The 13,836-nt window shown below is 42.4% G+C and overlaps 1 protein-coding gene across 11 annotated transcripts in view; it reads right to left on the reverse strand.

Annotated features, from left to right (window-relative positions):
* The window catches only part of KCNMA1 (potassium calcium-activated channel subfamily M alpha 1), an 898,917-nt gene extending 886,103 nt beyond the window's left edge, over positions 1-12,814 (reverse strand). For all 11 annotated transcript variants that reach the window (XM_045022993.1, XM_045022996.1, XM_045022994.1 and 8 more), the window contains exon 1: positions 12,481-12,814. In XM_045022993.1, the coding sequence (XP_044878928.1) occupies positions 12,481-12,795 (315 nt within the window). In that variant the 5' untranslated portion in view covers positions 12,796-12,814. The remainder of the gene's footprint in view (positions 1-12,480) is intronic.
* Between the last annotated feature and the right edge of the window lie 1,022 nt (positions 12,815-13,836).

A 13,836-nucleotide genomic window follows, 5' to 3' on the forward strand; every position in this document is an offset into this window, starting at 1 on the left:
AAGAGCTTACAGCCTACAGTCCCAATCCTATAGGCACTCAATGGACAAAACTTCCTCCGCAGTCCTGGAAGCACTCCATACATGACACCCTGTCTCACTTAGGGTTGCCAATTTTGGTTGGACATATTCCTGGAAATTTCATCTCATGACATAATCTTTAACTAAAAATAATCTTTAATTCCTGGGGACTCCAGGACAATCCTGGAGGCTTGGCAACCCCATACTAGTATCAGAAATATTATCAGTACTTATGAATGGGCTGAGTCCCTAACTCCCTCCTCAACACAGTATTCTAATTCAGGGTGTGTGAGCTAACAAACACTTCCTGGAGTTTGAATTTATTACTAACTCAAAATCAGCCTGATCTAGGCAACCCCTCTGCACTAATACCCATTAGACAGAAGGGACACTCCCATCCCTTTATGTCCTGGCTGGAGATAATGTGACCTAGCTGTCGGTATGACTCAGCAATAATCACCTTGAATCTTAATGAAGGGTTTTAGCACCTGAGCTGTGGTGTCTGAACAAGAGTCCTGCATTCCTATACCCAATGTATTAGAGTCTGCCACTTTTTTTTGCAGTACCCTTGACCTGTTTCAAAAAATGAATGTTAGCCATTTCAAAATTAAACATTTTACTCTCTTGTATACAAAAGAACATAATAAATGTGAAATCCCATGAAATTTGATCTTGTGTGGCTTGTTGCTAAAACCACAAGTGCCACTTTTGAAGTTTAGAATGTTACCAGAACACCTCAATGTTTTTATAACCTGGTATTACACAGGTCTCTTATCCTATTGTATATTAATGGTGGCGTGTCTTTATTTCTGCAGGCATTTTATACATTCAGTTCCAGAGATGTGTTCTAGTTTTGTACAAAACCTCTATTTCTGGCATAGGAGTTGAATGTAGGTCTTCTATACTTAAGCCATTACTTTTCTTTAAACAAAAAACTGAAAGACCGCATACATCCACACGCACAAAGCACCTGTGGATAAATAACCCCCTACAGCCCATAAAGGGAATAAGTGTAGCCATTCATGTCATATTCTGTTCAGAATAATCCCCACAAATTCAAGAGAATGGAGAGTACCAAAAAATACCAACCAAATGCATTGTTCCTCACTTACCAAACTATTAAAATTATTTGAAAAGCAAACAGCTTTAAACAAAACCCTTGTTTGTGTGGGAGCCATACCTCAGCCTCTTAGGCTGAAAGAAATTTAGGGCTAGATGGGTATAAATGCTGCAGGCTAATGTACCAGATATTATTGCCTTGAAGCATTTGTAAAATTGTACTTAAGCTAATAACACATTGAGGTACACTCCTCTGAGTCTGTCTGTCTGTGTGTGTCTGTGTGTGTGTGAGAGAGAGAGGTGTGCACGACAGGGGAGCATGTTGAATTTATGCATAAATCAAAGAAATTCAGAGAACACTGCAAGATCAACATTTTCGAAGAAGGTGCCTAAACTTCAGATCTTAAATTCATATTCAGGTACCTCAATAAGCGACCAAATTTTCAGAATGCTGAGTACCCAGCACCTCCCACTGAAGTCAAATGAAGTTGCTGAATGCTCATCACTTTTGAAAAATCATACCACTTATTTAGGTGCCTAAATATGAATTTAATAGCCTAACTTCAAGCATTTATTTTTGAAAGTATTGGCCTAAGTGTCATGTATCAACAAAAATAGCACATGTGCTACCTGATGCACAATTTCCTATAAAAATCATGCATACTTTAACAGAATTAATGTAAGAGTTCTATGATATTAGTGCAAAGTATAATACTCTTACAGCTATTACTAATTTAATAGTTCAGGGGAATTAAGTGTTCCATTCTTCTTCAATTCCTTATGCTTAAATACCATGTAGCATCAGACCTTTAAACAGTTGGGTAGTACTGTTAACAATGGACAGTTGTGAACTTTTTTCATCTTAGAGGTGGATGCATTCCAGCAATGAACTAAGGGTCAGATTTTTAAAGGTATTTAGGCACCTAAAGATATAGGTGGGGCTTTTGAAAATCCATATTAACACCTACCTGATTCTTTAGGAACCTAAATACCTTTTAAAATCTAATCCTAAATTATTTCTGTGCATAGAGTTTGTAAAGTTCTTTGTGATCTTTCAGGAGTGTAAGATATAGGGTAAAAATCCTGTTCCCTTTACATACACAAAACCATTGCCATTACTTGCACAATTAAGGGGTAAGAGGTTTTGCCTTATTATAACTTAACACATGAAGTAACTTGTGGAATGAGATATAAGTATATATGGAATACAGGGAAACAGGACTCTAAAATTAAAGGCTGTGCCACATAATAAAGACAGTTTAGTGCAATTGCATAATCTAACAGAATGTGAGAAATATTCACTTATACAAAAGTTAAGGAAATGCAGGAAATCATCATCTAGTCTAAAGGAGGGGAGGGGAGTGTTTGTATCACATATACCGGTAATCTAAGGGCCAGACACTTATGTAATGGGGGAGAGGGAATGTGAATAAATAGTCTAGATGACTTAAATGGTATTTTATATTATATATATGTATATATACACACACACATATATATATATATATATATATATGAAAGGTTTGCAGGATCATAACCAAAAAACTGTAACCCCACAACCCAATAGAAGCATATATTTATGATTAGCAACTAGGCTTTGTAATTCAACTGACTTCAATCACTTGTGGCCAATGGACTCAACTGAGAACAACTGACAAGAGAATTGCATCACTCATGGCTGGGGATAAGATTTTGTCACAGAGGTCACAGAAGTCATGGATTCTGTGACTTTTAGAGACCTGTGTGACATTTTATGTTTCAGCTTCAGCCCCATGACATGGGTGGCAGGAGGCTCCACAGATCGCAGGTGATGGGGGCTGGAGCCATTACTTTCTCCCCTCTCTCCTCCCCGCCCAGCCAGCCACCCTCCTTATTTTTAGTAAAAGTCACAGACAGGTCGCAGGCTTCCGTGAATTTTTGTTTATTGCCCACAACCTGTCTGTAACTTTTACTAAAAATAACCGTGACAAAATCTTAAACCATGGCCCACATAGTCCAAATAAGACAACTCTCCAGCCACTGGTAAATCAGCTCAATCAATTATGCCCAATGGAATACTCATGCAAATTCACAAAAATAAATAAATTCATCAGCATAGCTTTTCATAAAAAAAAAAAACTTAAGATGTTTAAGAAAAGCACTATATTTTGAACCATTTTATTTGAAATACAATGGCCACCATTTACAAATAGTTACTACAGAGTATCTGAACCACAACAGTATTTCCTTATATAGAGAAGGGAATTTAACTACTGCATCAGTGATGCTGTGGTTACTCTTAACTTATCAATAGCAACCTTTGAACGTGTCTCCTTTTGAATTTAACAAAAAGGAGACCAAAGAGTTATCTAAGTATTAAAGTATTTCATGCATAGTGGATAGAGTGTAGAAAGACAAAGTGCAAAGAAAAAGGTAAGACAAATATTTAGCCACCATTTTTTGGACAACAGAAAGATATATTCTAAATGTACTTCTCTGTACATTAATAAACCAAACAATAAATGTGTAACATGGTGGAATGTTATCTGATGGTTTTAGTGACAAGCCATTCAAGCTCCATTCTTGTGGTTTATAATTTTACCATAGCTTCTCAGTGGCATTATGACCTAGTAATAGGTATTCGTTTATCCCATTATAAATAATAATGAGGTCATATTGTTTGCCCATGTATTTTATATTCAGTTCTGAATATAAATTCCAGTTTTTCCATGAATACTGTATATTTGACAAATTAGGTCGGCATTTATTTTATGCCATTAGATACACACAATTAAAGGACATAAAAGCCTGAAGAAGGATTTCCCTTTATACACAATAAATGCAATACTAGCTTTTATATAATGCTTTTCAGCCATAAATCTCAAAGCATTTTACAAAAAAAAGAAAGAAAGAAAGAAAGAAAAGAAAATAATATTATTACTCCTAGTTTACAGATGGAGAACAGAGAAGTGACGTGATTTGTACAACTAGTACCCATGTTTATTAAAATATTGGCAAGGATACATGAAACGCTGTATTTCAAATGCACCAAACTAAGGCCCAAATCCTGCAAATACCTTTGCATACATTTAACTTACTTAGTGGGAGAAGTCCCAGGTAAATCAACAGAACTGCTTACAGTACTAAAGTGAGGTGCACACTCAAGGATTTGTAGGCTTGGGACCTAGCTGCAAACATAAGCCCTAGTCCTTCAAACTGATCCATGTGAGTGGAGACCTTTGCCCATGTATGGCTCCGTCGTTGAATTCAGTGTGGCTCTGCAAAAGTGCATATGCCCACCCATGATGATCACTTTGCAGGATAAGGACCATGGTAGATGTACTATCAATACAGTTTCAGCACCCAGATTTTCATTTCAGAGGGGCCAAGTAGTAGTTAAAAATGTTAATGCGACTCCCCCCCACACACACACAGAGAAAAGTTTCTAACTTTTCTCCTGTAGTGTTAGAAACCCAAACATAACAGCAATAGGCTAAGCGAGCACATGTCCAAGATAAGTAGAATACAAAAAGTACATTAAAAGCATGAATGGTGAAAACTGGATTAGATCTTTTTTAAAAATTCAGTTTTAATGATCAAAAATGTTAACAGATAAGATTTTTTTTAAGTGTTTTAAAGTGCATAATACTCATCCAGGGCCTGGACCAAAGCCCACTGAAGACAGTGGAACTGTTTCCAACAAATTCAACAGGCTTTGGTTAAGGCTCTCGGGTTCTGGAGCTACCAAACTGACAAATACATATCAGAGATCATTCAAAAGCAACATGGCCAAATCAAACTGAACTCTACAGCATTGCATTCATTCAAACAGGATCACATATGCTATCTATGGGAATAAAGTGTTCCTTTCATAGATCCAAAACTGGCATATAATCTGGGACTATTAATATCTAGACTTCAAAATGGGCCCTTCCATAGCAATACAACTCCATTAGAATTGGTCAAATAAGGTGAATTAATACATTATTCCGTGTGTGTGCATATAATTAATTCACCCAGGTTTAGAGCTGGGATAATTATTTGACTAATATATGCATGAATAATTTGACAAATTTAATTTATTTAAAAAAAAAATCACCCAAGTCCAACCTCCACCTTCAGAGACACAAGCACTAACTGATTCTTTTGCTGTACCTCCAGTCTTCATTTTGCTCAAAAGCAGCTGGGCTTGTTCTGTGTTTCATAAAATGAATGCCTTTATCCCCTCCCCTCCAACCAACCACACACACAAGCATACAGGGCCCAATTCTCCACTGCCCTACACCTTTTGTTGTCATTTATCTCTGTGCAAATAACAGGTGTAATAAGTGTAAAATGTTACTGTTCTGTTCTGGTAGAGTTTTGCACCCACATTACACTGGAGTAAATGAGAACCCAAGGTATAAGGCAGTGAAGAATTGGGCTCAAATACCTCAGCAAGGTATGAACTCAAAGCAGAAGCCATCAATTCTGTAAATGACCTTCTACTTGCAACACATTATCTCTTGTCCCCACCTTCCTTTCAGTTCCTGAATTCAAACTTGCAGGAGAATAATGCATTTCCTTTCCTCAAAGTAGATGTTTTATATATTTATAAACACACACACTATATTTCCTCTGACAAGAAACTCCACCAAATGCATGTTCAGAGTGCAGCTTTTTAAGCTTTCCCTGGACAAATTTCGATTGGGAATTTGAAAACTTGAATATTCAACTTCCTGAAATTCCAGGATCTTCATACAATTCCAGACAGATAACTTTTCATCAAAGCTGAAAGGATCCCCTCCTTCTTCCCCTTAGTATCCTGCTGGAATACTCTATATTGTCATATTCCTGGATCTAGCTAGGTTCTAGGACTTCCATCCTACAATCTAGTACATTAAAATATGTCACCATTGCTGGTTTACTGCCTGATCAGGCAAAGGGGCCCGCACAGGCAAACCCTTAAACTCACACACAACCTCACCGAAGTCATCTGGGTTCTAAAAGATCAGGACAGGACATTAAATGTTGACTGTGGTTCCATAGTTAGCATGTTGGTCACCACATGCTCCACACTCTGAAGATCTGTTGAAATAAGGAGCTTTGATGAGAGAAACTCACAATCCACTTTCCTGTGATTGTACTGAAGGGCTACAAGAGTGTCTATGTTTTTCAGTGTAGGATTCCACAGAAGACTCTCCTGTTCAGAAAATTTAGGTCGCAAGCTAGATTTGTTTAAAAGGTCCTTTTAAGAGGACTTACAGCAGTGCCTCACACACATTCTCTATTGCAGACCAACATACAACTGTTAGACAGAGGTTATATTTAGAACTAGTGAAGACTCTAAATTTTCACAGTGAATCTACATTTAGGGTTATATACTGCAGGAATCCCACAAGCATCAGGCTTGGGTATGTGGATCAATATTAAACAGCACAAAGCTCCTTATCACAGTTGTTGCTTAAATTGTGCTTCACTGGGGAAAAGTGTGATGTCTAGTGGCTTCCATAGTAACACTTACACCTATGTCATGTGATGGGGTAATCCAGTGTTATATTAGAGCACTTCACTTCAGATTTTGCTTTTTATTTTTTTCTTTGTCAAACATATTTGTTGCAAAAGCCAGTGTATGGTGCTAGGTCAGAACAGTGATTAACTCAAAGCCTGCTAAAGGGCTTTTTGTTTGCCTTTTAAAGCACTATCCAGATCTTTGATATTTTGGATTTGTGTCTATTTTTATCATCTACATTTTTAAAATTGAAATGAATTTGGTAATGAATTAGGAGCTTTGGAGACTGAAAGCACATTTTTTTCCACAGCAGACGTATGGCCTGGGTGATGTACAGCAGTGTGACATCTCAATGCAGGTGCCTAATTGCTGTTCTGTAATGAACAAATAAAGAATTGAAGGTAGCTCTGCCTTCAAGGCCCTTTCCCTCCTTGACCTCTCTGATGACATTCACATCACAACTGGCAACCTGTTCACTAAAAACAGAACTCAGACTCACCAAGTAGTTTCATACAGTCAACCAGAAGATGGTAATGTCTCAGTCACTATCAACCTTGGCCAGGTTTGACCTCTGACCTAAAAGCAAAATGCTCTGTAGCTCACTATTAATCTCATGAACTATCCAATCCTCTTCTGTTCCTTTGCTTCTGTTCAGTATGTATTAAAAAGAGAGGCAAGACAAGCTTGGTATAGGCAGCTTTGAACCGAGGACGCTCCCACCTTACTGATATGTGCATATCTGACATACAGGTATATACCTGATATATCTGGATACTTGGATTTTTTGGAGGGGTGTCCACAGATTAAGATGTCACTCCATAAAAAGCTAAAATGTCTGTCTATATGTTATATAGAGCTGATCCGAAAATGGGGCTTTCCTTCCAGGGAAATTTTTGACTTTTCATGGCAAACTTTTTCCAGTTTAGGGTTTGTTTTGTGACTGAAAATTCTAACATTTTCAAGGAAAACAGATACTTCATGAAAATTTTAGTTTCACTGAAAATCCAATTTGCCCATCAAAAACAACTGACAGATTTTTTTTCACCCAGCCCTAACACTGTGATTTTTTTAAAATTTACTGAAATAAGTGGCTTAAGTTAATTGCAAAGAGGAGTTTTATGGTTAGTAGTTAATAATTTCAGTCACTCACTAGGTGTGTCCCAGTGATTTGCAAGCAAATTCCCCAAAACATCTGTTTTTAGAGAAACAGCTGTGAACGCTATGGACTGGGCTGTCACAAAGATGTGCCATACCAGAAGAAGCTCTGGGAGACATAATAACTAAGGGCTAGTCTACACTTATCTGCCGGGTCGACACGGTGAGTTCGACTTCTCGGAGTTCGAACTATCGCGTCTAATCTGGACGCGATAGTTCGAACTCCCCGCACGCTCCGGTCGACTCCGGTACTCCACCACTGCAAACGGCGGTGGCGGAGTCGACCTTGGAGCCGCGGACTTCGATCCTGCGGCGTCTGGACGGGTAAGTAGTTTGAACTAGGGTACTTCGAGTTCAGCTACGCTATTCACGTAGCTGAACTTGCGTACCCCAGTTCGACCCCCGCCCTTAGTGTAGACCTGCCCTTAGGCATAATGCCCTCTGGGGATCCAGGGAGCACAGATAAAGTGCCAATGCCCCACCCTTCCAGAGGGCACTCTGCGTATGGTCACCTCCTCAAAAGGACTCCCATTGGGCCCAGGGGCGGCTCCAGGCACCAGCACGCCAAGCGCGTGCCTGGGGCGGCAAGCCACGAGGGGCGCTCTGCTGGTCGCCTCGAGGGCGGCAGGCAGGCTGCCTTCGGTGGCATGCCTGTGGAGGGTCCGCTGGTTCCGCGGCTTCAGCGGACCTCCCGCAGGCGTGCCGCCGAATCCACGGGACTGGGGACCTCCCGCAGGCAAGCCGCCGAAGGCAGCCTGCCTGCCGTGCTTGGGGCGGCAAAATACCTAGAGCCGCCCCTGATTGGACCCACTCCCTGTCTTGGAATCCCTGTGGGAAAGACATTCTACATGTCCTCTCTTTCCATTGCAAACCTGTGCAAGGGCCAGGCAATCTGTCTGATTAGCTTGTTTAGAGGTTAACTGGTATATAACCAAACATCCTGAAGGTAGAGTAGTGTCATTCAGGAACACAGGCATTGCCAGTAGCAGGTCCATCTAATCCAGTATCTATCAAGTGACTAGTACCAGATGCTTCAAAAAAAGTTCCAAGAAAACCTGTAATGGACAATTATGTCCATAGAGTAGGTGGTTCCATCCTAACCTCAGACAGGTAGTGATCACTTTATGCCTTGAAGCACAAGGTATTATATCCATTATTTTTTTAATCCCATCAAATGTAATTGTGTAAATTACGCAACGTAAATGTAATTCTTATTATTCATATTTGAATCTTTTTATTGTATTGCCATACAGAATAGCAAGTAGAATGACCAATCTACCTTATTCCTATCTCATGTTCTGCCATTTTAAATACTAATTTAGGAACTGAACAGGTTTGCCAAAGAGGACAGAGAAAAAGCAAACCATACTCAAGAACTTCTTCCTAATTCTTAATAAGAAAACAGCTACTTACTACTTAAGATGCAGCACTAAACACAAGACATTGAGAAACAAACAGCATTTTACAACTCTCTAAAAACAAGACTAAAGGCATCATTGCAAAAATAAAATTAAAATGTGTAACTTGTTAGATACATAACAAAAAAAAAATAGTGGCCAGAAATTGCAGTTACTTTTCTATTGTCTGAAGTACTGATTAACACAGATCTGAATTTACATCATTCTCTCTGGCATACTGGAAGAAAAAAAAAAGAAATATTGCCACCTTTCAAATTGAGCCTACAGTCCAAAATAAATTATAACTTCAACAGTTAATAGCAAAAATGGGCAGTATTAATTTCATATTACTATGCAAAAGTTTTGGAATTTTGAAAAGCATTCTATTGGATATTATCATTCCTTTCTCTCTTGTACCCATCCCTAAGAAAATTAAAATGCAGCCTCCACACATTTTGTATCGGATAAAGGGCTAAATACAGTGTTTAAAATTTTTTAAGTCCAAAAACAACTGTAAACACAATGCAGTTAAAAATAAAAAAGCAAGAAAAAGAACTGTAGCTCATACAATGCATCCGCTAAAAAGAGCTAGATCCACAAAGTGAATCTGACAGAGTCCTGCAGGAATATTAAGTACAGGGCTTTAAACTGGGATTCTAAGGAAAAGCATACAGCAACTGATTTGCTGCTATTGGAATAACAGGTGATGGAATTCCTGCAATCTGCATGAACTTGATGTACTGATCAGCTGCTGACAAAGTTATTCTGCTCCCTATGACTTTCATACATGAGCAAATTATTTAGTATAAGTCAAAGAAGTCAGAGATGAAAAGATTTATTAGAACACTGTGACCACTCCTTATGTAGATACAAGGAGTAGGATATTTTAACTCTGCCCCACCAGAAGAAAAGGAAAAGGGACATACTCATGGGCTCTTCTCATGCCAAACACATGGGTCAGCCCCAGTCCTTCTGCTGGGGGTTCAAAGTAGAGGACATAACATACATGTGAATGTGTGCATATTCACATGTCTATTGCGGCAGCCTTTCCCAAGTGGCCCTGGGGCATTAAGCTTGTGCAGAAGTTTAAGGGGCTTGCATTTACCATTTCAGCTTGTATCTGTTGCAGGCTCCTTTTCTAGCATTTGCAGTACAATCACACATTCTTTGTGCGCCCAGAACTCTCAATGAAATCAGTGGGACTACTGGGCATGCCAGTAATGCAGCACTGGGGGCTTGCTAATTATTCTTTACCAAATGCTTGAAAATCTGAACAAATGTAATAGGTTCATCCTAAAAAAGGTGCACATCTCCCCCTGCCTGCAGAGTCCTCCACTGTCCTCCACTGTCCTCCCTAACCTCTTCCACAGACAGATCATCATGGAGCTGGCTATTTTAGCTCCAAGATGTGTAAGCTTCTGGCTTACTACTTGATGAGGATTTGCCCTGCACAAGTAAATAAGCCCTGAGACAACTCAAACATAAAAGGTTCAGACTAGTGGTGACAGACAATTATTTAACTCAATAAACACATTTGGCCTGTTTGAAATGCATGTTTAGAAGACAATTTAGATGTGCCTTTCCTAACTTTCCTTAAGAGATACAGGAGCTGCTTTAACTGACCACCTCCTAAGAACGGATTTTCAGTCCAAGGGCATTTATGAAAGCACTATAATAAACAGTTTGTTAAAAGGTGGCTTGCTCTAGCTTTTGAATCTAGAAGAAGTAGGCAATGATGTCAATCACCTCTTAGGATTTTCTGTATCCTTTGTGCCTTCTGTGGCTCATCACCACCAGTGGAGGAGGGGCTTAAAAATATAGAGGGGGAAACTCCAGACAAATCTAGCTAGATACCCCTCTCTTGGGAGTTTGGTTTTTCCTTTCACAGGTACCAGTATTTTCCAAAACACACATTTATTGTCATAAAATACAACTATGCTCTATGAGCACACCTGACAAATCTCTCCTTCCACAAGCTCACATTTCAGTTATTTTTATTAAATAAGAAATCTCCAAGGTATCTCCCGTTGCCTGGTATTTTTTCTGTAAGTCAAACCTGAGTTAAAAGTTTCACTTTACCCCATCTATTTAATTGCCACATTTTCTACTGATAGCACAATTATTATAAACCCAGATTATTTCCAACTGAAATTAAGAGATTCTTCTTTAGGCAACTTTACCATAAACTACCCACCGCACGAAAGATATTAATGAACTGTATCACATTTCCCAAGATGCTACATGATTACCATACTTTATAACTTTTTCCTATTTCCAGTTAAAAAAAATAACCCTCTTGTGCAGCCAGGTTGTGCCAGATCATATGTGGGGGGAGGGGTAGGCAGCACACTGTACGTCAAAGCAAGCTAGCAACCTAGCAACCATATATTAAAAGGTGTGTGTGTTCTTGTGAGTATTTGTGTGCCAGGAATAACTAAAGCAGATATTATTCCATGTGTAATCCAAAAAATGTGAAAAGGGAAGGGGAGAAACTCCAGCTGCCAGTCTATTTTGGGGTCTTAAATTGCCTGTCAAAATCCACTTTAGCAAATTCAAAACCTTAACACTTTCTGTCCCATTTCTCTCAAATAAAAAAAAAGGAACGATCATGATCATCTGTGTTTAACCATGATCAGTCTCCTAGGTTGGGTTTTGAAGACGACCTCAGAGAAGCTGACATGTTCACTGCACTACTTCCCATCTGGTAAGGTGTAAATGGTGGCAGGACTCCGATGCACCTTTAAGTGCTAAATCCTGGGGAAATTATAGAAGAAAATCTGATCCAGTGCAGTTACTTACAAATTCACAAAATACATTTACCACACCAAACAGAAGCCTACCAGAGGCGCTTGGTCCTGTGAACCTAGCCTCAAGAGGAATGAATTCTACCAAGTTTTTCCTTTCTGGCGACATGGAAGAAAACAACAACTTAAGTCAGCAAAGAACAACCAGCACCACCAACTATCCTTCCCCGAGAGGTCTCTCTAGTCTAGGGGAGAGTCATCTTAGGGGCCATCTCCGCAGAACTGTCCCGCTATGTCAATGGGCAGCATTGACCTGGGCGGCAGGCAGCAGAGGGGAAATCTCCTGTCACCAGCCGCTGAAGATGGAGCCGTCTCTGGGGAAACATTTCCTAACGTGACACCAAACAGAGCCATCCTACAATACTCAGCCGCCGCGGCTCCTCTCGCAGAACCTAAAAGGCGACCCTACAACAACACCGCCACAGCCACTGGATCAACGCGTCAGTGCGCGACCCTACAATAAACACCAAACAACCCTCGCCTTCTCTCCCAGCTCCCCAGCGCCTTGGAGACCCCCTGAAATCACCCCCACGGACGGGGCACCCTCACCCCACCGCCAGGGGGAAGGGGGGCTCACCTTGTTTTTGACCCCGCAGTGACAGCAGACGGTCCACAGGTACTTGAGGGTCCTCCAGAGCAGGATGATAAAGAGCCCGCCAAAGAACGTGACCATGGACGAGGCGAGGAAAGCCCACCACATGCGCTGTCCGCGGCTATCGCAGGGCACCTCCATGGTCACCGGGATGATGAGCGCATCCATCTTGGGCAAGCTGACCGGGGACGAGGACGAGTCCGTGTTGAGATTGCTGGCGCTGATGCTGTTACTCATTCTAATGCCGCCGCTGCCTCCCGAGGCGCTGCTGCTGCTGCCGACGCCGCTGCCATTTGCCATAGCTAACAACCAGCAGGGTGCGCGGGGGCCCCGGAGAGCTCCCCCCACCGCCAGCGCCCCCCCAAACACCCCTCACCAGCCATGCCGCGCAGTCCCCGGGCCCCCCGGCCGATGCCAAATGTCCCCCTCCTGCTGCTGCTGCTGCTGCGGAGAGGAGATGCCCACCCCCAGCCTCCTCTTCCTCCCAGATACACGGCCCCCACCCCACCCCCCAAATCGCAACCCCCACGTCCACCAGGCTAATGCCTCGAGCCACCCGCGCCTTCTCCAAGGTACCCAGAGCCGCACACCCCCCTCCCCCAACGGGTCTCTTCCAGCTTCTGCCTCGGCTCTCCCCGGCGGTGGTTTATTAGTAGCAGTCTTGAACTTGTTTATTATTAATAATCAACTCCACCCCCCCCCCCCGCGCACACCCTCCTCCTCCTCCTCCAAGTCCAGCCCCTTCCGCGCCTCTCCCCACTCTCTCCTGGCAGCAGCCTCCTGGGGATCTTAATTCATCCTCCACTTGCCCATCTGCACTCGTGCTGCTGCTGCCTCCTCCTCTCCCATCCTTCAGGGTCCTCCTCCAGGGCTGAGGCGGCGGCTGCTGCTCCGCCGGGCACGCGGCCACACACCAGCCCCCCGCTGCCCCGGCTGGGTTTGTCTGCGCCTCGCTCTCTGCTCCTCTTCTACCTGTCAGCTGCAGCCGCCGGCTGGAGACGCGCTTTCGCAGCCCCCGCGACGCGTGTGGCCCGGGCGCCGGGGGGTGATGAGCGCATGAAGGAGACCTCGGGGGGCTTTCCCCAGCTCAGGGCTCGGCGGCTGCTGGAGCAGAGGATGCTGAGCTCAGGAGAGCTCCGGCTGCTGGTTCCCCATGGTCACGGTACGGCAGCGGCTCGGCGCTTTCCACCCTACGAGCTTCCTTCTCCCGTGCGCTCCGCTCTCCAGCTGGCCCGGGCGCCCCCGCTCCGGAGAAGCCGCCGATTGGGCTGGATGAGGCGCAAGAGAGATACGATTTACAGGTAGCAGCGAGGCGGGGCCACGCTCAGCCCGAGCCGTGTC

This window comes from Mauremys mutica, chromosome 7 (assembly GCF_020497125.1).
Source record: "Mauremys mutica isolate MM-2020 ecotype Southern chromosome 7, ASM2049712v1, whole genome shotgun sequence".
Lineage (NCBI taxonomy): Eukaryota > Metazoa > Chordata > Testudines > Geoemydidae > Mauremys > Mauremys mutica.